The sequence below is a fragment of the Panthera leo genome, chromosome D4, assembly GCF_018350215.1.
Source record: "Panthera leo isolate Ple1 chromosome D4, P.leo_Ple1_pat1.1, whole genome shotgun sequence".
Classification (NCBI taxonomy): Eukaryota; Metazoa; Chordata; class Mammalia; order Carnivora; family Felidae; genus Panthera; species Panthera leo.
In genome coordinates this window covers 81,112,831-81,138,369 of record NC_056691.1, presented here as the reverse complement: position 1 = coordinate 81,138,369, position 25,539 = coordinate 81,112,831, and the positions used below count along the sequence as shown (strand labels likewise).

The following is a 25,539-nucleotide window of genomic DNA, read 5'->3' as shown; positions in this document are numbered from 1 at the left end:
CACGACCCCCCAGCTGAGCAGATACGAGACTAAGAAGTAATGCCCGATATTGTAAATCGCCGAGTTTTGAGGTGGCCTGTTAGGCAGCATTTATCAGACAACTGATAAAGTGGCACAGCCCGTGTGGGAGTCTCTGGACACGCTAAAGTTCAACCTGCTCAGCGTGGCCTCCAAGCCCTTCCATGAACTGGCCACTGTGTCTTTTCTACCCATTCCGAAGCCCCAGCCACTGTTCACACCAGTCACCCACCCGCACAATGTTCTTTTATACAGCATACCTTTGCGTTGTTTATGAACACCGTTAAGTCCTTCTGTGTCAGTACCCAACCAACCATACGAGAGTATTAGCAAACTGCCTGCGTTGGGATCCACTGGGACCACTTACCAGCACTGTGGCTTTGAGCGAGTTATTTAGCTTCTCCGAACCTCAGTTTCCCCACGACCCACTTCACAGCTCTGTAGCAACGGGGAGAAATGAAGGGTTCGGCGTGGAGCCTGGGACCTAGCAAAGCATCAACAGCACCCTCCCTTCCTCCATATCCCCAGGGCTAAGCCCAGAACAGAGACTCCATCAGTCCTGATCACGTCAATGAAAGAACCAGGGGTACTGTTTTAGTTTTTCTCTCTTCAGACACAAACAAGTGGTTCCCTGCGTCAGAGACGTAACTACTACATCTGTTGGCAGTAGTTACCTGTTTCTCTATGAGCCTAATGGTGTCCTCGGAGACCTTGTCTTTTGATTTCTTTAGCTTATTCATTGCGTTGCTACGAACTTTCCGTAAAGAATCCTTGGCCTTGTTGGTGTTCTGTTTCGCCAGTTTCACCAGCATTTCCCTGTGCTCCCTGGTCACTCTGATTAAAAAAAAAAAGAAGAACATTTCAGCAAGATCATCCTCTACAGTATCTGTTAGCCAAGAATTTAACATTACTCTGTCCACTAGGTCCACGGTTTGTAGCTTTGCTCTCCTTTGGTGATGACCTTTACGTTCCTGAAACGTGCATTCCTGGTGAGTCACGTGAGGAGAGCTACGAAGAATACTGCTTAAAAGCTCAAGCCAGGGTGTCCTAACCATGCCACCTGACCATGCATAACTGACTTCCTCTCCTCAGAGTTCCCACCTGTATAATGGGGATGCTGTGAAGATTATATGAGATGGTGCACATAAACTGTTTAGCACTGGCCCTGGCCCATTTTAAGTACTCAATAAAAGGACGTCACTATTAGCTCTACCTCTGCCCCTTTCTCACCCACTAAAGATGCAACACAAATGAGTGATGATGCTATAGAAACGTGCCATCGTCAAATCTCTAAATCACCCGAAACAAGTAGCAATCTTCAGAATCTTATTATTTTAGCAAATTACTTGTGTGTCACTTCAAAACTGACCAAGACAGAACATGAGTCCCAACCACCACACCAGGAAACTTCCACAAAGATGTCATGAGAGTGTCTGACACATGTAAGTGCTCAATGCCACTTATTTTCACTATTCCCTTCCTCCTCCTAACAACGACAATGAGCACATTGAAGGCCTACCACAAACCCCTGGGAAAGGCTGAACCTTACAACTATATGAGGCACTTATTATTATTCTTATGTTACATGGACTCATCACAACAACCCAGCAAAGTAACCCAACACGTTTGCTCTGCCTTTGTTTCTTGGTCACGCATACAGTTGAGTGCCTACTTACCTACAAAAGCAGTTCCGGGCATGTGAACAGTAACAGACTTGTGGTCAACACTAACAGACCTTTGTTCTGTTAGTAGGGACCTCAGCCAGACATTTACCATGGGAGTGTGGGAAGTGCTGTGGTAAGGGAAGCGGAGAAGTACAAGGTGCCACAGGAGCACAAAAGCAGCTCAGCTAACTCGCCAGGAACTGTCCAAGTTGGGGCAGACAGCAAGCGAGGGAAGACTCTCCTGAAGAAATAATACCTAAATGCAGCAGTCTTTGGGTCTGCTCACTAGTGTTCTGCTTCTTATTCCTTCCAGTAGGAAAGCATTTTTCCTGTATCTCTAAAGTCTGGTGTGGCTCCACAACTGCTCTGGTCAATGAAACATGAGCAGAAATGACGCACCTCAGGGCAGAAGCTTTAAGAGCCGGTGTGTGCTCCACCATATTTGTGTCTGTTGGCTGCAATACAAGTGGAGACGGAGCTTCCATCAGCTTGGGTCCCAGAGTGACTATGATAAACAGCACCCACCAGGCAGCATGAGCAAGAAACAGATTTCTGTGATAAGCCATGGAGATTTGGAGATTGTCTGTTACTACAGCATAGCCCGTCCTGTCCTAATACACAACTAGGTTCTGAAGAATGAGTGCCGGTTGTCCATGCTGGCGTGGCAAGGGATGGATTTCCAGGAGGAAGAAAAGAGCACATACAAAGGCTTTCAGCTGCAGAGACCAGGTGTCATTTGAGGAATTACTGGACAGACAACAAAAGAGTGACAAGAGGCTGGAAACCCATACCATGGAGGGTCTTGCAAGGTCATGAGCGCCACTTTACAGATGAAGAGAATGAGGCCCAAGAAGTTTGGGCCAAACCCAGGCTGACCTGTCTCAAAAGCCAATAGTCTCAATATGACAAAATTCCTCTGCCCCCCTGGGTTCTGAAATGGACATCACTGGCATACGGTTCCTGACCCTCCCATCAGTGTGGTTCTTGCTTGGTGAGGACGATCCCAAGTTCTGGGTCTATGTTCCATGTGAAACACTGACAAGCAGGTGTTAAAGATTTAGTGGCATCTACCTGCTATTTTTTTTTTTCCCTGACAGGATGAGGGAAAAAAAAAAAAATTAAAGAATTTTGAGAAAAGATGAGCTCTGAAGACAAAGCGGACAGATGCATTATAAATCAATTCTTCTGGATTCAGCTATTTGAAGGTATTCTCAAAGTAGAAATGATCCTGATTACTGCCATTATTAAGCCCATCTATGCCAGGTGAGTACTTTAAGTACATTACCTCAAAGACCCTCGCAACAACTCTTCCAGCTAGACTCCCCCCATCTTCCAATGAGGAAATTGAGGCGCACAGGTGTGGAGTGACTTACCCATGAGCCTGAGTGATGGGACTGGGATTCAAATCCAGATCTCTCTGCCCTGTATGCTTTCCACTACTCCGTGCTGCCTACCCCTTGTAATCTATTTCAGATAAATTATGCATTGCTGCCATCACTTCTGCTTCCAGGCAGAAAGCTTTTCAAAGTCAGTAATACGAATCTTGGGACTGAAAAGGACAAAACCACCATGTCAGGAGTTTAGGGATTTGGATCAGATCTTGTTACTTTTATGGTTTTTAATTCATTGAACAAAAATCATGCTGACATGTTTAGGTCTCTTTTTTGTTCTGCCAAAGCATATGTCAGTATAAGGAAGGAAAAGGAAAATTAAAACTTGATCCAGTGATTCAAAAAACTTAATCCCGCTGAAATACTAGGAGGGGCAGAAAATATATGAATCTGAGTCTGTAAGAAACCTCTTAAACTTAGAGCTCTGAGCAGAGGTATTTCAATCTTCTATTTCATATATAATTTGAAATAAGTATCCCACTGCTGAGACAATCTTTAATAAAAAATTTATCTAACCAACTTCTTTTCACCACATTGTTACATTTACATTTTATGTGAAGAAAAAAACCATATGTATTTTTAGAAAATATAAATTGGGACTCAAAGATGTCTTAGGAGTAAAAGGCTATATAAAGAAAACACAATTGTAGTAAGTGTAATTTGGCCTTAATACAAACATACTATTTTGTATTAATGTAAATGTGACCACAGTAGACTGTTAACAGCAGTTTCCATACATAATAGTGCCCAATTACTGACAATGACAAAAATGTTTCAGTTTCAGGATGCAAGCACAGAGGCAATAATCTAAAGAAATGGAGAGGGGGTGCTGTGAGAGGGTTAAGAAGTGGGGGTGGTGGCGGGCACAGGGAGGGTGGAGAGGAAGAAGGGAATATGCATGCTGGTTCGGGGTGTTGGCTCGAAAGGTACCTCAAATACAAGTTCAGAAGCAGCTGGGGTGATGGAAACCCACTGGTTTTGAAGTCAGCCAGACGTGTTTCATTCCCATGCCTATCACTCAGAAGCTAAGTATCCTTGGGCAAGCTACTTAATCTCTCAGAGCCTCAGATTCCTCACCTCTAAAATGAAGATAATAAAAACACCTTACAGGGTGATGGGAAGAACCAGACATAATACATATATAAAGTACCAATAAAGACAGCAGCACATAGTAGCTTTGAATAAATGATAGCGTTTATGAATGTTTTAATCAAATACACTTAATTACTTCCTCATGAAACAACGAGGGCACATCTGTTTTAGAAAAGAAACATACCATATTATGGAAATATTTTAACTCCTTTCCAAACCAGTGATTAATACATCTGATCATCTCCATCTCGCATTCAGGGGGTTCTCCCGGCACACGCTGGTTTGTCCTCCAGGCTTCTGCACTCAGCCGGTTGGTTCTGAGCACCCGCTCTGCACTTGGCGTGCATTCATTCATCAAGCACTGGCTGAGGCCCCTGAGTCCTGTGCCAGATCCCGGGCCAGGCCGAGGAGCTCCAGAGAGAAGGCAGGCCTGGTCCAACTTCCCCAGAGGCTCAGTCCAGTGGCGGAGACAAACTCGTCAGCCACTACTTAGAAAGGGAGTGAGTGGCGCTAGGACACAGGGGTGGACCTTCCGCAGGAGCACCAGGCAAAAAAGTACAACTCTGCCTCGAGACTTGGAAAATGCCTTAGAAGCATTTCGGTCCACTGCATTTCAGGCAGAAGCATGGTGGGAGTCTAATGGCAGGAAGGCAGGAGGCTGCAAAGGTCAAATCTGTCCTGCAGGCCTAGAGTTTTCACATTCCTCTTTAGCCACAAAACTCTGGCTTCAGAGAAAACCAAGGCAGAGGCTCCACTTATAAATTTATAAAACAGATAACAAGAGAGCTATTCCAGTTAATGAGGGGAAGGGCCGTCGGGGAGGGGTGGCGCTCTGTGCCAGGCCCAGGACTGAGTCTGCCCTGCCTCCCCTCCACTTTGGGCCTGCCACTAACTGGCTGAGGGACCTCATGCAAGTTATTTAAACTCTCTGGACCTTGGTCTTCTCATCTGGAAACAGAAATTAAAATCAAGCAAACAAAAAACCCAAGCATCTACCTTTCAGAGTTCTTGTGAGGATTCTATGAGAGAATACGCGGAAAGCACACAATACAAAGCCTGGTAGAGAATAAACACTCAGAGAATGTCAGCTGCCTTTGCTGCTGTGGTTTATGTGTTGGCATTCACTGAGGCATCTTCGAATAATGATGCGTTTGTTCTTGGAAGTTTTTATCAACGGAGAAATGACAGGGCAAACAATCTATGCTTCAGCAAGATGGCTTTTTGAGATTCTATTAGTAATTTAACGTCTCACATACATTTTAAAATCCACATGCTCCCAGCATGTAGCCCTGAACTTTTCTCTTTTCAGTACTAATTCATTTAGTTTATGGTTTCATTCTACAGCTATTTACTGGGCACGTATTGTGTGCCAGCCCCAATGCCAGCCCCGAGGGATACAGCATTAAACACACGAGTTTACTGTCTGGCAAGGAAGGCAGTCATTACACACACATACACGCACAATTAATCAATACGTTACAGTTGTAATAAGCACAATAAAGACATGTAGAGTTCTATGAAAATAATTAGTGGGGGAAGGGAGTCTGACCGAGGTCTCTTGTGGGATTCCAGGAGCAAAATGTGGGGACATTCAAGAGGAGTGACATTTAAATTAAGAGGTGCAAGAGTGGAGGGGCTGGGGGAGATCATTCCCACCAGAGGGAATGGTCGGTGTAAAGTTAAGGCAGCTTTCCAGGTAGGAAGGTGGGTACTGCTCTCTGAGGGGCTGAAAACGGCCGTGAGGCTGAGAACAGAAAGAAGAGAAGACTGTTCCAAAGGAGGCTGGCGAGCCTGGCAAGCCCAAGAGTATGCATGCAGGCCCTTCAATGTCACATGGAAGCCCGGTAGGTCCACCCACAAGTAAAGAGACACACAAATGGTACATGCACACGGTGCAATTGCATTCAGCCTCAAAAAGGAAATTGTGACACATGGGATAGCGTGCATAAACCCTGAAAACATTACCCTGAGTGAGATAACCCAGACTCAGAAGGACAAATACTGCATGATTCCACTTAATACGAGGTACCGAGATTGTCAAATTTATAGAAACACAAAGGAGAAGAGCCGTTACTGGGGGCTAACCGGGGGATCGGGAAATGGGAAGTTACTGTTTAATGGGTATAGACTTTTAGTTTTGCCAAATGATAAAGAGTTCTGGAGACTGGACAACAATGTAAATGTACTTAATACCACTGAACTATACATTTTTAAATAATGGTAAATTAAAAATAATTTTTTTAATGTTTATTTTTGAGAGAGAGAGACAGAGACAGAGAGACAGAGTGTGAGAGGGGGAGGGGCAGAGGGAGGGAGACACAGAATCTGAAGCAGGCTCCAGGCTCCGAGCTGTCAGCACAGAGCCTGACGCGGGGCTCAAACTCACGAACGGTGAGATCACAGCCTGAGCCGAAGTCGGACACTTGACTACTGAGCTACCCAGGCGGCCCAGTAATGGTAAATTTGGATGTATATCTTACTACAATAAAAAAGTTTAAAAGAGTCCTAGCAGATTATTCTAAGAACAATGTGGAGTTCCAGGAGCCTGAGTGAGGCCCAGGAAACGTGACCAGATTTGTATTTTGTGTAGATAGTGATGTACAAACAAGATCTAAGCACATGGCAGAAGTCTACCCAGGAGTCTGTAGGCAGGCAGATGGAAAGTGGTGGACCCACCCTGGAACAGCTTCTTGGCTGGATGATGAAGACAGCAGCCTTTTCCGCTAGGGTCAGAGAGCCTCCCCACATAAGGCAGGGGTTTTGGCTGAGCCGGCAGGGTCACACTTTGTTTGTACATACTCCACCAGGCAGGTCTTCCAGTAACATCCTGGATGGGGGCCTTCCTGCAAAATTCCTTGAGCATGAACAATAAGCACAGGGCATGCCCTGATGGTAACTCACACAGCAGAGAATCACCCGGATTGAAATGATACTTCCTATTGTTTCAGCGAGAACTGGACACATGTACAAAGCTATCCACCAGGTGTGTATTAGAGGAAGCTGTGCTCAGCGTGGGCAGTTACAGTAAAACCCAGTTATGATATGTCAGACACTAGACTTCGCAAGGCTCACTGGTTACTTACAGGGGTCTTTAAAAGGTGGGGAAAACATGCTTTAAAGCCAAGAAGACCTCGAATTGGAATCCTCACTCTGCTGCTTGTCAGCCTCAGAACTGTCAGCATGCTGTTCAACATCTCCAAACGCTCTCCGCGTGTGAAGCGGGAGGAAGAATGTTACTACGGGGGCAGAAGCAAGGATTAAATGAAATGGTGGTGGCAAGGGCCTGGCGCACGGCCAGCGGGTGCACCATAGGCACTCACTGCGGGGTGGCTGCATTCTTACTCTTACCACAGGCTCTCCAGGGCTTGGGGATACTAACAGGACATGAATCGTGAGGGAGAAAACCGTCAAAAGGATTTAGCAGCTTAAGCGGAGAGGGAAAGAATGGGAACAGAGGAGAGCAGGCGGTGGGAGGTGGGAGTTGGGCTCCAGCAGCTGTGGGGGTCGGGCTGAGGGGGAAGGAAGCTGCACATCCAAGGAACAGCCCATCAAAACACATCTCTGACAGCTCCACCGAGAGAAACCTCACCACCGCCTCACCAGCTTCTGGGAGCCCCCTCCCCCCCAGTAGGGGCATCAGCCCGCAATCAGCTGCGGACACACGCCCGACTTTATTGTTTGCCGGTGGGCGCTGCCCGATGCCTTGGGGCCACCAGCCCTGAAGGAAATGTTTTTGTTTGTGTAGCCCAGCCAGACTTCCTATGCTTCTAGGTATACAACTTCCCCATCCCCTCTTGCCTCACCCCCACCACTGCCAGCTCGCCAGCCTGTTTCACATACACTGATGTCTCCTAAGGACATCAGGTGTCCTTTCAGCCCAAAGGAAATCGTACACGCACTTTGGAGGGACTTCTACCACCAGCGGTAACTTCAGTTCTCTCTGGGGACACAACTGGCCACCTGCTTTCAGACGACCGTCCTGTGCCTCTTAAAGGCCTGGCTGACCCAGACATACTGTGCTGAGATACAGCCCAGCAGGATGGAAAGAGAAAGGAGGTGAGGTCGGGGGCCACGTCTCCACATTCTCAGCAGAGTGACCGTGATTAAGTCCGCTGACTTCTTCCTGTCACCCCAGCAGGATGGAAACCCAAGTTACATGCAGGTAGAGAAAGAACACGGGTCTGGTGGTAAAGGCAGACTTGATTTCCAATCCCAGCCCCGCCACTTACAAGCTGGGTAACTGTGTACACGTAACTTGTCCTCTCTGAACTGAGAAGATGCCCAGTGGGCACACAGGAGAGCAGTCCCTAAAGCCCGACTGCTGGGGTTGGAGGCTCAGATCCATCACATCTTAGCTGCACGGCCCTGGGCAAGTCATTCTACCTCTTTGCCTCAGTTTTCCCATCTGTCAAATGCGTGTAATACCATTAACTTAATGAGATTGTTGTGAGGATTAGAAGAGCTCATAAACGTGCTGGTACACGGCGACGTGCTCAATAAACACTATCTGTTCATATTTCCTCAACTGTCAAATGAAGGGGGAGTAATAAAAATGTTACCTTTCTTCCACAGTGAGTGTTAGGAGCAAACGAGAGAGGATGGTTAAAGAATGCTGACTGTGTAGGTATTAACTACTTAAAAGCTATTGATAATATCAGTGATAAAAATAATGGTGATGTCTCCTACTGAGCGAGTGCACAGCACAGGGGGTCAAGCCCTGGCTCAGAGAAAGACTGCCTGCTTTTCCACTTACTGTGTGACACTGGCCCCAAAGAGCTCCATTCCCCTATGACTCAGGTTCTTCATCTGTACAAGAGGGATAATAATATACCTACCTCAAAAGACTGTTAGGAATATTAGCTGATACGAGTAGCATCTGGAATAGCAGCGGGCATACAGCAAGTGCTCATATTCATTTAATCCCATTATTCCATAAACACTGATGGCATTTTTGCATACTTACTACACACTAAGCCCTGTTTCGGGGCTAGGGATACAGCTGACAGAGCTCTTCCTGTCCACATTCTAGTGAAGGAGAGAGAGAAATAATAAATCCATAAAATGAAACAGAAGAGCTATAACGAAAATAAAGCACGATAGTGAGATAAGGAAGAACCTTATTATTATCACACTTGCGTTCGCCTACACATGACTCGGATGGTACCCGCTCCCCTTCAGTAAAAATAATGATAACTAACATTTGCAGAGCTCTTTCCCTGTGCCAGCCTCTGAGCTGATACGCTCTCCACGCATTAGCTCCATAAATCCTCACAACGCTCTTATGACATACTGGCACTACTACCTGCATTTCACAGATAAGAAAAGGGAGGCTCAGCCAGATCAAGTAACCTGCCCAAGGCCACTCAGCAAGTTCCTGGTAGACCCGGGATTCGAGCCCAGTGCAGATGGCCCTTGCATTCTTTGCTGGTGCCAGACAAATCGAAGCAGCTATTCTTACTGGTGGAAGTGATGGGAACAGCACTGCTCTCACGTTAAGGCCTGCTTAGCTATACAGTTCATTACTATTGCTCCAGCTCCCCTATAAGTCCAAGTGCAGCGGGAAGAAAGGAGAAAGGGAATCCAGAGAGGACTGCGATGGAAAAGTGATCGGACCTCAGCAGTCAATTGCCATGTTCTGTAACAGGGGCAGGACATGAAGGGGAGAGGCCAGAGGAGGGGCAGGGAGAAGAGGAGCCTGTCCTTTGGGGTGCAGCTTTTACACAGGTGTCGGTGGCACTTTCTCCTCAGTCCATGCTCCACTCAATTCCGGATTGCACTTTCTTATGTGTTTCAACCAGAACTTATGTGCTGGGAGCAAGGCCCGTTTCACACACGTGGATCCCGAAATAGCAGGAGGCGAGCCTAACAAGCTGCAGGCCGGGTAGGAAGCAACGCCATAGAGGAGAAGGCGGGCACCCTAACACCGCACGGAGGGCCCTACAGGACTGGAAGGCACAGAGAAACAATGTGCCGGATGGAACTCATCCAGCACAATGAGTGGCCCTGAGAAAGCAGCGATGGCAAGCAGGCGGTGGGAAGAAAGGGGAAGGAAAAGCAGCTGTAGTTGCTCAAACGCAGTCTGTGGCCGCCCCAGCCCAAATGAGGTCATTAGGCATTCTTCGCTCACCTTTTTTTCCCTTTCAAGACTGCTAAAGGTCCGTACGTGCGTGGGTTGTGTAAGAAAAGGGTATTTCCTGGAATGTATACATCATACACACTTCTCCGGTACAAGAGCCACTAGGCGATACGGCAGCTAGACAAGGAGGCCACAGAGCAGGAAGACAGGTTCCACGCTGGCAGCCTGACAAGCAAGACGACAGTGTGGCGAGAACATGGGCTTTGGAAGCAGACAGATTCGATCTGAATAATGACTCCTCCACTTACTAATCTGTGACCCCAAATGAATTAAACTTTCTGATGCCCCAGGATTACATCTGTATCACACCCATCTCAAAAGGGTATTTCTCTGCAACAGTGAGATCACCGTGAAAAAAGCAAATACTCAATTTCATTTATGTTAACTTAAATACGTGTGTGTGTGTGTGTGTGTGTGTGTATGTGTGTAGGTGGGTACACACCTCTTTTATAATTTGGAAGGATATACATTAAACTTACCAATACTTACTTTATGGAAGAACATTTGGGGGACCACAAGAGAACGTTTTATTTTTCTGTAGGATTTGAGTTTTTACAATAAATGGGTACCATTTTTGCGATTAAGAGAGATGAGGGGTGCCTGGGTGGCTCAGTCAGTTGAACATCCAACTCTTGATATCAGCTCAAGCCATGATGCCAGGATCGTGGGATCAAGCCCCGCATTGGGCTCCACGCTGAGTGTAGAGCCTGCTTATGACTCTCTCTCTCTCTCTCTCTCTCCCTCTCACCCTTTCCCCCACTCATGCTCACTCTCTTTCTAAAAAAAAAGAAACAAAGGGAGATGAAAATCATACACCTAAAAGTCTAGTATCCAGAATATATGAAGAACTCTTACAACCCAATAAAAGGACAAACCACTCAACTTAAAGACAGGTAGAGAACTTCAGCAGACATTTTTCTAAAGATACAGAAATGCCAAACAAGCACATGAAAAGACACTCAACACCAGCAGTCATTACGGAAATACAAATCAAAACTACAATGAGATACCACTTCATACCCATCGGGATGGTGGTAATAATAATAAAAATGAACTAAAACAACAAGTGTTGGCAAGGAGATGGAGAAACCGGAGCCCTCACACATTACTGGTGGGAATGTAACATGTGCAGCCCCTGTGGAGAAGTTTGGCAGATCCTCAAAAAGTTAAACAGAGCTGTCATATGACCCAGCAACTCCACTCTTACGTATACACTCACGAGAACTGAAAGTATGTTTATACAAAAGTTTGTGCAATGATGCTCACGCAGCACATTATTCATAACAGCTCAAAAGTTCATCAACTTACGAATGGATAAATAAAATGTCCATACAATGGAATATTATTTGGCACTAAAAAGAATGAAGTACTTATACATGCTAGAACATGGATGAACCCTGAAAACATTATGCTAAGTGAAAAGAGCCAGTCACCAAACACCACATAATGTGTAATTCCATTTTTATGAAATGCTCAGAACAGGGAAATCTATAGACAGAAAGCAGATTAATGGTTGCCTACAGCAATCCCAAGTGGGGCGAGGGGATTGGGTAAAGCTGGGAGTGACTGCTAGTGGGTACAAAGTCTCTTTTTGATGTAAAATGTCCTAAAATTGATTGTGGTGAATGTTGTACAACTCTCTGAATATACCAAAAACCACTGAATTGTACACTTTAAATGGGTGAATTATATCTCAATAAAGCAGTTAAGCAAGGTCACGTGCCTACTTGGTTCTTGTCACTGAACAGGGCTTGTCTCCTGGATGGAAAACGTAATGACGGTGGCACATGTTTCTTCACCTGGGGAATGGCAGTGATGATAGGGCTCCCCATAACAGGTAACACGGAAGGTTCCTTAACAGCAGCTACCTTGATAGCGACAACTTAAAAACTAACATTCACCCTCGCTGACTTTCTTTCCTCTCTTCACGGGTGTCAGGTCTGCATCCATGGTCCAAAGGCTCTCCCCTCTAGTGCTGCTCCCCCTCCCCTTTATCCATCTCAGCAGTTTCTCCCAATAAATGTTCATAAAAGTAAATACGGCTATTATCCTATTCTACAGATGAGGACACTGAGACTCAGGGAACTGAAATAACTAGCATAAGCTCACAGAACTCTTTTTATTGGTTTTCTTTTCACAGTTCTTCTGACTATAAGCTTGGTTCCCCCAGCTTTCAATGCTGGCTCTCCCAGGCTGCACTACAGCTCCCCGCCCATGGTTAACTCAGCCTGGGGACCACCCTGCCTTACCTGGCTTGCTTTCCCTGGAAAAACCTGGCCATCGTTCATGAGAAACCATATGTCAGGATATGGTGGGGGAAAACTACTTGGGAAAGGGAATTCGGGCTAGGAGAACTGTAACTCAGGGCTTTTTACTGGTATCTGGTAAAATAGCCAGGTCTGATCCTGAGTAGACTTCTCCTCCGTGCTGTCACCTCAGAACAAATCTGGGGGAAGGGGCCTAGCCTGGGCATAAGGTCTATCACCCCTGACAATGCCCGAAGGGAAAGCAGAAGCCAACAATGGCAACTGTCTGGCTGTTGGGAGGCCCTGTGGAGCAGCTCAGTGGGCTGAAGGTGACAAGAGCCAAGGTCCCTCTGCTCACCAGAAACACAAAGCATATCCCACACCATAGGCAGGACTGGTCATTAGACTTTCTTATTTGGGATAGACGTCCTAGGAGGTTGTATTCGCCACAATTCACATTCAAAGAACAAACTGAATGCTCGTTAACAATCAAACTACAGTGTTCCCGAGTAACTGAAATTCCAAGATAATTACAACATAATGACTCCACTCCTCCCATCCCTAAAAATGGAGGATAGAAAAAAATGAACATGGCATTGGGGGTAGAAGTTGGTGAAGAAGAGGGTGAGAGTTAAGGACTAAAAGAGCAGTCAGTAAACAGAAGTCAAGTATCACTGGTTTTACTTCCAAATAATCAGAAAAAGACGGCTTCCAAGAACTCTTAACCAAGAGAATTTGATAAAGTCAAATAGTGTAAGATACAGCAATTAAAACTGATTAAGTACCTATGACATGCCAAGCCCCACACTAAGAGCAACCCACATAATATGCCATTACTCCTCACAACCATAAAAATCATTCCCATTTTACAGATAAGGAGGCTGAAGCTTCCAACAATTGAGCAATGGGCACATTCACCAGACTGCTGCTAGGCAATGACCACGTGACAGAGGGACTCCTTTAATAGGCAACCTGCTCAGGAATGCCCCTTCAGCCTAGGTGACTTTCTCAGGGGTGCTGTGTGAGTCTTCTCCCACCCAATCCCCCTCTCTTCCTTTCTTCACTGGCGGTAGACCTGTGCTCGGTGTCTCTCGCAGGCATTTCCTCCCATAAACCTCTTGCACATCTGATTCTGTCCTGGCGTCTGCTTCTCAGAGGACCCAAGCTGACAAAGCTAGAGTGACGCAACAGGGATTTGAACCCCAAAGCCTTTGTGCTTTCCTTTCTACGAAGACATTAAGTGATGGATAAATCAGGTCCTTAAATGCAGTGAATATTCTCAGACCTTCTCTCCCTGGACTTACCAGCCATGTTCAGCATAGCCGATGACTCCCTCCTCTTTAAAATACTTCGCTCTGTTGGGGCACCTGGGTGGCTCAGTTGGTTAAGCATCTGACTTCAGCTCAGGTCATGATCTCTTGGTTCGTGAGTTCTAGTCCCACGTCGGGCTCTGTGCTAACAGCTCAGAGCCTGGAGCCTGCTTCAGATTCTGCGTCTCCCTTTCTCTCTGCCCCTCCCCAGTTCACACTCTGTCTCTCTCTCTGTCTCAAAAATAAGTAAGCATTAAAAAAAATTTTTTTTAAACACTTTGCTCGGTTTCCTGGACTCCACGCCCTCCTGGTTTTCTGGCCACTTAGTCTCAGTCTCCTTTGCTGGTTTCTCCTCACTGCCTTGACCCATAAATCTTGAAAGTCAAGCATCAAGGCCATAGCCACCCAAACCCCTTCTCTTCATGATCTACGTTCCTGTCTAAAATAATCCCACCTCAGGGCACCTGGGTAGCTCAGTCAGTTAAGTGTCCAAATCTTGATTTCAGCTCAGGTCATAATGTCACGGTTCGTGGATCGAGCTCCGCATCAGGCTCTGATAGCACAGAGCCTGCTTGGGATTCTCTCTCTCTCTCTCTCTCTCTCTCTCTCTCTCTGTGCCCCTCCCGTGCTTGGGTGCACTCTCTGTCTTTCTCAAAATAAATAAATAAACCTAAAAAAAAAAAGTCACCTAATTTCACGGCCTCCTCTACAGGGTCATACTTCCCAGATTTCTCTCCCTGGTCCACATACCTGTCCTCTGAGCTCTAAACTCACAGATCAAACAGCCTACTTGACCTCCCCACGTAGGTATCTAATAGTATCCCGAGATAAACACAGACAAAACCTGCTCTTCCCTCGCACCCAATTTGCCCTCCCACAGTCTGCCCTGTCAGTGAGGAGTAATCCCATCCTTCCAGGTACTCAGGCCAAAACTCTTGGAGGCATATTTATATTTAGTCCTTTCTTTCTAAATCTACAACTAATCTGTTAGCAAATCCTGGCAGCTTTTTCTTTAAAATGTATCCAGAGGCAGACCACTTCTTACCAAGTCCACATTACTAAGCTAGTCCAGGCCATCATCATGCCTGGATTACTGCAATAGCCCCTAAATGAACCCTGCCTTCACCCTTGCCTTCCTACAGCAGAATTCTCAAAATAGCCACCATTACGATCCTTTGAAAACCTAATTCAGATCATGTCACTCCTAGCTCAAAACCCTCCATTGACTGACTTCCCGTTCCCTTCCAAGCAAAAGCTAAAATCCTCGAAATGATCTATAAAACTACAATGGTTAATTTTATGTGTCAATTTAACTAGGCCACAGGCTGCCCAGATATTTGGTCACACGTTATTCTGGATGTTTCTACAAGGGTGTTTTGGGATGAGTTTAACATTTAAATCGATAGACTGAGGAAAGCAGTTTGGGTCTGAGGACCCCTGGAGGGGTCACTTGGGGGAGCTGCAGACTGCTGTCTGGCCCTGAAATGTCCCCGTCTCTAAGAAGCTCAGCAATATGCAGCACACTGTTGCAAACAAGCACTCAGGCAATCAAGCAGCAGCAGCAACACTAAGGCTCCCCACGTTCTGTTCACTTGTTTCCCAATTCCAGCGCCCCTGCCTTCCCACTCCCAGTAGAACAGGAAGTACACCTTGAAGATCATTAGGACACTGTTAGTCAAAGAGAAAAACTTTCAACAACAAAGACGTTCAACAACTGGGAACTAGTTAATGCTGTATGTAAAATGTAACCACTATGCATCCTTTAAAGAGTGAGGAAGAATTCTCACTCTTACTCATCAGAGAGTAATGACACATTGGTAAGTTAAAAAAACAAGGGCAGAACAGTATGTATAATTTAATCCCTTATCATTACAAGAAAAAGGAGGAGATACAGACATGTGTTTGAATCTGCACAGGAAAAAAAAAATCTAGAAAATCAAGGTGCTAAGAGTGGTTCCCCATGGAGAACAGGATGGAGGTATTTTAATTTTTTCTTTAATTCCACTTAAAATTAAATCGATGCGGACATTGATGAAAAATAACAAAAGAGGAGGACAATCAAGGAAGAACGCAGCCTCAGCAGGGAGTGAGTCAATCACACGTGCTTTTATCTCTTCAGTGAGTTCATGATTCCTTACAGGTTTCTTTCAAGGCAGACATGCAGTCAGTGCTCTCCACCAAGCAGCTTCGTTCTACTGTGTGTGGTTTTCTCCCTGAGATTTGATAGAACAATGAGCAAGGGAGTGTGTGTGTGTTTGCTTGTTTGTGTGGGGGCATAGTAAAGATCTGAATGGGGTAGGGGCAGAAATCTGGCCTGGTGCAAAAAGATCTGCTGCTCAAAACTTTTCAGAGTCCCTGATTAAGAAGTGAAAGAGTGATATTCCAGAGAGATGTGCCACCAGGAGACGAGAACAGGCAACGGCAGTTAAAATAGTGAGGCCTGAGTTCTAACCATGCTTCTGCCACTTAGCTTTATGACGGCAGGCGTTCACCTTCCATGAGCTTCCGTTGTCTTCCCAGTCAAATGGGCGTTAAGAATAGTCTCCTGGCCTCATGGGAGTGTAATGAGAACAAGAGGAAACTACAGAGCATTCAGCACGGCACCCTCAGGTGCTGCACCTGCAGAGCAGGTGGTTGATAAACAGCACCCATAGTTTGACTACATAGATAGGAAAGGAAAGTAGAAGAAATGATTTCAGTACACCTGATTAACAGGAATGGCCAAAGAATCTATCCAGTAGGCTGGCTTCTCTAAATCAAAGAATGCTGGCCAGAGAAGAAAACAAAAACTATATGCACTGCCAGTGGGGGCAGACACAGCCCAGCCTCAGGCTCCGCGGTACCGAACTGAGAAGAACCGCACGCAACCACACGGGGCTGGGTTCCCAGAGGCTGTGAAAGACGGCTCCAGGTCTGACCTGTTGTCGATTTAGGATTTATCTTCCCCCTAATTCCCAAAAGGATCAGAGGCAGATTCTAGTAAGAGTCAACATACTCAGTAGACTCATTTAAATAAGAATAAAAGAATCAGAGAAATATAATGAAGGCGAGGTACTAGCTGAGATCTGCTGCAACTGCAAATAAAACTTAGCGGTGGGCAGCCAGAGTTAAGACCAGAAAACTTGCAGACGGATCATTAGGCAGAGGAAGAGTCAAGATCATCAGGAAGGGCACATTTTCCTAGAACTAAACTTGAAATTTTGTAATCAGAAACTGATCCTAGGGATGTATGCCTCCGGTTCAATCTCACCTCCCAATCACCTCATGTAAGCTTAGTGTATTATTTTCCTCCTCACAGCTTTGCCAATTACCAGCTATCTGACCCGGAACCGATGCCTCACTTCTCTGAATCTGTTTCCTCGTCCTTAAAAGGGAATTATGTTCTGACCTATCTATGAAAGGGAGGAGAGGAACATTTGCTAGCATTCATTCACTGGGTGCCGGCCAAACAGCAAAATCTTTGTGTACGTTAACTCACTGAAATCTCCCAATAACCACACGCCAGCCCTGTAAATACTTTACAAGTAATCTCCCAGAGATTCAGAGAGGTGGGGACAGGTGCCATTGTCACACAGCTACAAAAGTGGATGAACTCAACTGCATGCTTCTGTGATACCAAGGCAGACTTTAAAAAGTGTCTCTCCCACTTAAAAAGCAGACTCTCCCACTTTCTCCATCTATGTCAAGCACCTAACAGGCCCTGGGACATAGTAGGTACTCAATATATTAGTTCCCTTCCTCATTTCTTCCCTTCTCAACTAGAATTATATATATCTAGAAAATTAAGTTTACTGAAATAATAACAGTATCTTATATTTACATAGTTTCTTTCCTCTAAGGAGATCATACGACCTAATCTATTTTCTCTACTAATCCCACCAAATCTCTACCTATCATTATGTATTATTTCACTTATTTTCCAAGTAAGGAACTAGCAGGCAGCAAGCTGCTAGGGTGACGTGCCCACAGTCATGTGGAAGTCACTGCCAAAACCAAATAAAAACCTTGGTCCTCTTCACGTCTAAATCAACCTTTATCCTCTCATGTGACACAGGCTCCATAATGAAGAACAGATCATTCATTTTTTATCTGGAAAACTACCAAACGTATAATTCAGTAAGGGGCCTCATGACCTTACCACCTTGTCAAAGGGAAGTAAGTGTATAAAAAATGAGGTTTGCAGGAGCAGACGGTTTTGGTCCGTCAACTTTCTCTTAGATTACTCCCATTAACCAACATAAAATAATGTAAAATATAATGTAACAGATCCCCAAGTCTTTGGAAATTTAAGTAAAACTCACTGATCCTTCAAACTTACATACAGTGCACAAGGGCAACCGTTAACTCCTGAGGGGCTGCAGAGGTGCACATTATGTAAACTAGGTCTTTGAAAGAAGAATATGATACACAACCAGGCCACTCTAAGGAGAATCTAAGTGAGCAATGAGCATTCAGCAGCAGAAATTCACAGTATCACAGAATTTTAAAGTTCAGAGGGACCTGGCAGGCCACTGAGAACAATCTCTTCATCTGGTATATGAGGAAACTGAGGCTTATGGAGGTTACGTGGCTTTTCCAAGATTTTGCAGACAAAAGAACAAGAACTAAAAAATAGGGGCACCTGGGTGGCTCAGTTGGCTAAGCGTCCGACTTCAGCTCAGGTCATGATCTCGTGGTTTGTGGGTTCAAGCCCCATGTGGGGCTCTATGCCCAGAGCCCAGACCCTGGAGCCTTAGATTCTGTGTCTCCCTCTCTCTCTGCCCCTCCCCTGCTTGCACTCTGTCTCTTTTTCGGTCTCAAAAATAAACATTAAAAAAAATTTTTTAAAAGAACTAAAAAATAAACCTGCTGACTGTTATCTATTCCACTTGCAAGTCTTACTTACATCTGCTGTCCATGAGTACACATAGCACTTTCCAGAATAACCCACCTATAAAGACAGTGCAGGATAAAGAGCACGTACTCTAGTAACAGAGAAATAGGATTCGAATCCTGACTGCCACTTACTGACCATATGATCTTGGCAAGTCCCTTAATTTCTTTGAATTTCAATTTTTCATCCATAAACTGTGGGTAATAGTATATTCCATGGATAAGCTGCAGATGATATAAAGAAGGGGCCTGGCCACAGCCTGTGAGCTCCATGAAGACAAACACCAGGTTTGTACATCCCTAGCCTCCAGCACAGAGCCTTTACGTTTGTAAAAACTGGCTGAGCAAAATTAATGAACTAACCAAGCAAACAGGTTCTGGACTTGAACCCAGGTCTACTTGGTTCTTAAACACTAGGTCATATTGCTCCCAATTCACATGATTTCAAAGCACAGTGTTAATTCTGACTTACAGAATACGAGAACACAATGAAATAAAACAGCCATTTTCTGGTCCTAAAGCAGAAAAAAAGTTCAGTGGGGAAAGTTCCTGGACTCTCAGTGTTGGGATTGGTTCTTATTGCTACAATAAGCTTATTGTGCTTATTGGTTCTTAAAGCACATCATGAGGCTTTAGAATCAATTAAGGCTAGGCTTGGGTCCCAGCTTTAGCATAAGCTGAGTGATCTCAGACATATTACTTTATCTCTCTGAGCCTAAATTTCCATACCCAGAATAAACGTACTTCACAGGACTGTGTGAGAAGTGAGGCAATATATGTGAAGAAATACAACGTGATGTATGGCACAAAAAGACGCTATTTCCCTTCTAGTTACTTGGAGGCTTCATTCATTCACTTCACCTAGGTCTCTGCTCAAACGTCACTTCCTTCTGAACCTTCCGATCTACAATAAAAACCTCAATCCTCTATCCCCTTACCCTGCTATTCTTTTTCATAGTCCTCATCCTCACTTGATATTACATCATGGGTTTGTCAGCCTTTCTGTTTACTGTACCTACTCGACTATAAGGTAAGCCCAGGAGGACAGCAGCTTCTTCTTGTTTATTTTGTTTACTGCTGTATCTCAACCACCAGGAAAGTGCCTGACATGCAGTTAGTGTTTAATAAATATTTGTTGAATGACTAAATGAATTAATTCAACACTCACTTGGGACCTGCTGTCCAAGAGGCATCACGTAGGAAGAAGGACTTACAGATAAGTAAGAAATGAGATTATAGGAGAAACTACCGTGCCTGCTCTGGAATCTGCAAAGATTTCGAACTCACCTGGACCCTCACAGTTGCCTCCTGACTATTCTTTGTGTCTACTCTGCCCCCCTATGTTCCATTTGTTAATCAGCAGCCAAAAAGACCCCCAAAAAGTCAACATTGGATCAGATTTCTCTGCTTAAGCCCCTCTAGTGGCTTCCCATTCCAATTAGAGTAAAGCCCAAACTCCTTACCATGGCCTGAGAAGCCTACCTTCCATTCCCTCTCCCTCCCTCCTTGACTTTCAGGCACACTGGCTTTCTGCCTCTCAAACATGCCAAAGTCTTGTTATTTCTTTTTTAATTTAAAAATAAACATACATTTTGTTCATTCAAAACCCTAAGTTCTATTTATATAATCAACAATATTCTGTTCTAATGCCTAAATTTTTCAGCAAGCAAGGACTAATGTAAAAAATAACTCTTCAATGGACACGAGTGTCGAGGTCTTTTGTGCTGGCTGCTCAGTCTGCCTGGAAAGCCCCTCCCCCGGCCTGGCTCTTCCTCCCCATTCGGTTCAGCAAAAACGTTACCTCCTTAAGGAGCTCTCCCAGGCTAAGTTGTCCCTCTACCATCACCTTCATCAAGTCGCTCTATGGGGTCCCACCGCCATTACTTTCCCCACAGCATTTCACTATCTGGGATGACTTTACTATTTATGTGTCCCACCTTCCCAGCCTGGAATGTTCCCAGCCTGGAACGGAGACAAAGACTTTGCCAGGTTCACTGCTGCATCTTCAGCCCCTAGCATGTAGTAGGCATGCAGTAAATATTTCTGAATCGGTAAACTGGATCCCAAAGGATGCTGGAGTTTGCCAGGGTAAGAGTACAGGTAAAATATGCTACGGGCCTGGGGCGCCTGGGTGGCTCAGTCGGTTAAGCGTCCGACTTCGGCTCAGGTCGTGATCTCGTGGTCCGTGAGTTCAAGCCCCACGTCAGGCTCTGTGCTGACTGCTCAGAGCCTGGAGCCTGTTTCGGATTCTGTGTCTCCCTCTCTCTCTGACCCTCCCCCATTCATGCTCTGTCTCTCTCTGTCTCAAAAATAAACAAACGTTAAAAAAAAAAATTAAAAAAAAAAAAAATATGCTACGGGCCTAACAGTATCTTGGCCTGTTGGTTTCCTTCCGAGGACAACTGCCCCACTGCATCAGAAGATGTGAATTTGAACCAAACTTACTTGGGAATGGGCACCCGAATTAGCGTCCCTTCCACTTCTGGGTTCAGATTCATTCCACTTTCTCTTATAGCCTTGATAGCTGCAGCTGTACACTGAAAACCAGATCAAAAGGTAAACAGAATTAGTAAATAATTATTACCAGATGCAAGCCCTCTGTCGATAACTGGCAACCCATCTTGGCAGAACATGGAAACATTTAGTTCTGTTACCAGTAAGATCAGGAAGTTACATTGGTGTAGAGTGCTTTGATCAAGCTGAATAGCAAACTACGTCCACTCCTGGTACCAGTGTACTGCGGGAGGGAAGAAAAGCAAAGAGGAGGAAAAAATAAAAAGAAAACAGCTCTGCTTCTTTGAAAAGATTTCAACGGTTTGAGGCAACACAGATCAAAACCACAATAAATCCTCAAGGGAGGGGGGCTGGTCTGTACAAAGATTGGTGTAAGGACAGATGAAAGATTTTATACATTAAAAATTCCAGTTGACATTTTACACTCAAAATATACCAGTGCCGATTTGGAATGAGTAAATAAATTTAACTCCTTCACATCTACACTCACACCGACCTCACTCGTGTTTTGGCTTGAGCAGTGAGTCTCTGCTGGTCTGTGCTCCAGGAAAGGCAGTATGGTACACCAGTCAAAAGCCTGGGCTTTGGAGCCAGAAAGATCTCAGCCCAAATCCTTGCTCTGCCAACCATGTGACCCTGGGCAACAATCTCGACCTGAGGTCTCCACGTTGTAATCTGAGAGCACACGGTACCTGTATCTCCCGGAGGAGTAAATGAGGTAACACGAACGATGCATCTTGTTCTGTGCCTGGCACACAGTAACACCCAGGCAAGGGGCGTTATCATCTAAACTTATTCTATAAAGGTAAGAATGCGCAAATCCTGCAAACAAGGCTGAGCTGATGTCATCAGTCAGCTGACGCACTGTTGTCCCGTGTGACATCCTTCAGGGTCTTCTCTGATACAGCCTTGCTCTCTACTGTGCCAGGCGGCACAAGGTATATGGATTTCCCAACGTGCTTCACTTCACCTCGAGCAATGTAACTATACCTGCTACGAAATCCTAAAGGACAAGATAAAGCAGTGTGGATGGAAGACACTTTCATTGGCACGGCAATGTGGAATTCAAGAAAAGAAGGCCTCCGACATTTTCAAAGACTTTTAGGTTTGGCCACAGCTGGTGTACTTCACTTGGATTCACAGGGACAATTGTTGGCCCTGAGTTCCTCCCTAGACTTTGTGGTTTAATGAATGGGGTTTGTTGCACTCCTGTTTTGTTTTGGTTTTTGAGGGAGTGCCTAAAAAGCTTATCCATTTCATCTTGACATGACCTTAATTCTACAAGGACCTAAGGTACTGCCATAAGGTCAAAAAAGACAAACTTCAAGTCCACATGCAGAAGAATCATCCCTTTGGGAGGCTGTCACAGAATGGAACACAGTGTGACCATCGCTTCAAACAGTAAATTCTTCAAACGGTACTCCTGACCACCACAGACTGTTGGAGCTAGCGGGGATCTCTGACATAATGTAGTTCAGTCCCTTCCTATGTACACAGGGACCCTACACACATATCCGGTCTTCCCTGAGAGCCAAGGGCGGTGGAATGAGGATCTTGCCCACCATACTTCTGGTTACCGGCAGAGTCGGGAGGAGATCTCAGGTGCCTCAACCCTCCATCCAATGACGTTACCTTGTATTTATTTCCTTCCAATGTATTCAGTAATCATAGCATGTGGAATTTAACTTTTTTTAAATAGACAAAAATAATGTGGAATTGGTCTGGTATATAAAGGGAATGGTGAAGGTACGTAAAAGAGATGGATAAAGAAATGAAATTTTCCTCCGCCAAGAGGGCTGCCATTTTCTTTAATAAAATGAATCATTTCTAAAGTTAGCAATAAAGGGAGAACCTCCACTTTGAAGAAGTGGCCTGATCTCAAGTCTCTAAATCCTCCTCTCCTGAAGCTTCTGAATGACAGAGAACTCAACTGTAGCATCTCACCGCCACCAACTCCCTTCACCGTCTGCCCCAGTCTTCCCAGACTACTTTCCCCCAGAGGCATGGGAACACCCACTGCGGCTTCCAAGCTGGGCAGAACTATCCCTCAATATGTATATCCTTCCAGTAGAATTACAGTGCTGGGTACCTGGAAAGTGCTCAGTAAATGCATGTTGAATGAGCGGATTAATGAACTGGCTTCTAGGTCAGTTCTTCTAAAATATTCTCAACATGTATATTTTCATTTGATATGGTAGGATACAGAAACTCAGGGAATTACAGTTATTTTCCCAAAACGACTTCTGAAACTCATTGTTCAGACAAAAAGGCACGTATTTCTATTGCATTTCCATCTCAGGCTGTATCCCCTTACTGAAGGGATGCTAATCAGCACCTCAGGACAAATAGGCTATTCTCAAACAGCAACACTGACCAACTAGTTGGAGCTGCTTGGAGTACTGTGTCAAGAAAGCTCATAGACTCCATCTAGGGTCAGGCAAGAAAGAGTGCCATAACCAATTAGCAATGTCTGCTATTGTGATTCTTAAGCTAATCTATGTTAAAGGATAAAAATGACAAAATTTTCTTGGACAGGCGAACAAGCACTTTGACAATCTGGGTTCAAGTCAACTTTGCTGGGGCCATTTTAATTAGTGGCCCTCCATTTTCTTTATATCCCAATGAGTCCCTAGAATGTAAGGTCTATGAAGGCAGGAACCCTGTCTGTCTTAATCATCGACAAATTCCCAACACCTCAAAGAGAACGTAATAACTCACAGAAACTCAGTAAATATTTGTGGGGGTTTTATTTTTGTTTCCTAGTTTGTTGAATTAATGCAGGAATGGCAAAAGCACAGGCTTTAGTGTCAGACCTGTGCTCAAATCTTGACTCTATCCTAACAGTGTGAACCTGGGGAAGATATTTTACTTCTCTGAGCCTCATCTATAAAATGGAATAAATACTGCTTCATTTTAGAAAGTACCTGTGTTGATCACTAAACAAAATATGAGAAAGCAAAGCCTGGCAACACAGCAGACACTCAGTACACATTAGCTTTCTTCCTTCCACAAGAGCAATCGTGGAGGCTGTGGAATTTTTTTTTTTTTTTCATTTGCCTTGTTCAAATCAAGCTGTGGTTTTTTACTCCCTTCTTTTCTTTCCCATCATTAACTCTAGCTGCAGGCAAGTTTATGGAAGGCAGCAACTGTGTGTATCATTCATCAAGCAGGACACGTGTTAAACAAATGCAACACAGTGTTCTGTCTGCAGTGCGTTTGAAAAGATTATGCATGTAAATCTGCATCGTGTCACTACGCCACGACACAGAAATGCTCAGGTTTGGAAAGAAAGCCAACCGCATGTGAGACATAAAGGAATTACATAAACACAGAGGGGATTAGCTCAGCATTTTGAAGCTATGAACCTGGGTAGTCTATGGACAGTTTCTAAACTAAAGGAAGGAAATGTTTAGTTAGAGCTATTTGTTTAATATATGCACCAGATGAGATAAAGGAATTCAAAAGACAATGTAAGTCACACTTCCTCACTCTGTCCTTGCAAAGAACCTCTCTACTGAGATGATTATGAAGATTTTTCTTTTCAAAACTCACAGAATTTCAACTTAGGAAGATGGCAGAGATACTTCGGTAAAAAAATGAAGATATACTCCAACTTGCTAAGAAAAAATTAAGCTGTTAATACCTCCTCCTGCCTCATAAGATGCTCTGGTGGCCAATCAGGTGCTTCTTCTGTGAATGCCATTTGCTATTTAATAACAGAAGTGGCTGGCTCTGAAAAGCAATCTGCCTGATGAGGTCTTCAAGCTGTGTAATTAGGAGGCTATTCCCTAAATTGGCCCACGGTGCCTATGGGATCAGATGAACAAGGCAGAAGGCCTCAGCCATTTAGAGGGAGCCAGCATGGGAAAGAGTTGACAATTCTCTTTTCATCCATTTCTCTGCTTCTCAGTGACACCAGGAAAGAGTGCCTTCCTTCCATCAATCTAACGACAAGTATTCATCCACTTGAGGAAAATCTACTGAGTGCTTCCGTGTGCCAGGCAGCGTGAGGGGTGCTGGACGCAAGGAACAAGTTAGATACAATTTCTACCTTCCAAGCTTACAATCTAATGGAAAGGAGATGGAAAATAAAGATGGAAATAAATGTGTAACTGTTAATGAGAAGTGTGATGAAGAAAAAGAACGTGCTATGTAAGAGAGGCCAGTGTGGATGAATAATTGAGATTGAGCAGATTAGGGAAGGTGTCCCTGAAAAAGTGACATTTAGGCTATGATCCAAAGTAGGAGTAACAATTAGACATGCAAGAGTGTTCCAAGCAAAGGCAACAGCATATG

General features: G+C 44.7%; 1 protein-coding gene across 6 annotated transcripts in view; it reads right to left on the bottom strand.

Annotated features, from left to right (window-relative positions):
• Positions 1-25,539, bottom strand: part of MRRF (mitochondrial ribosome recycling factor) — a 54,015-nt gene that overhangs the window by 10,031 nt on the left and 18,445 nt on the right. For all 6 annotated transcript variants that reach the window (XM_042912156.1, XM_042912157.1, XM_042912163.1 and 3 more), the window contains 2 exons: positions 21,175-21,266; positions 693-852 (listed from right to left, as the gene is read on the bottom strand). In XM_042912156.1, coding sequence (XP_042768090.1) covers positions 693-852; positions 21,175-21,266 — 252 coding nt within the window. The remainder of the gene's footprint in view (positions 1-692; positions 853-21,174; positions 21,267-25,539) is intronic.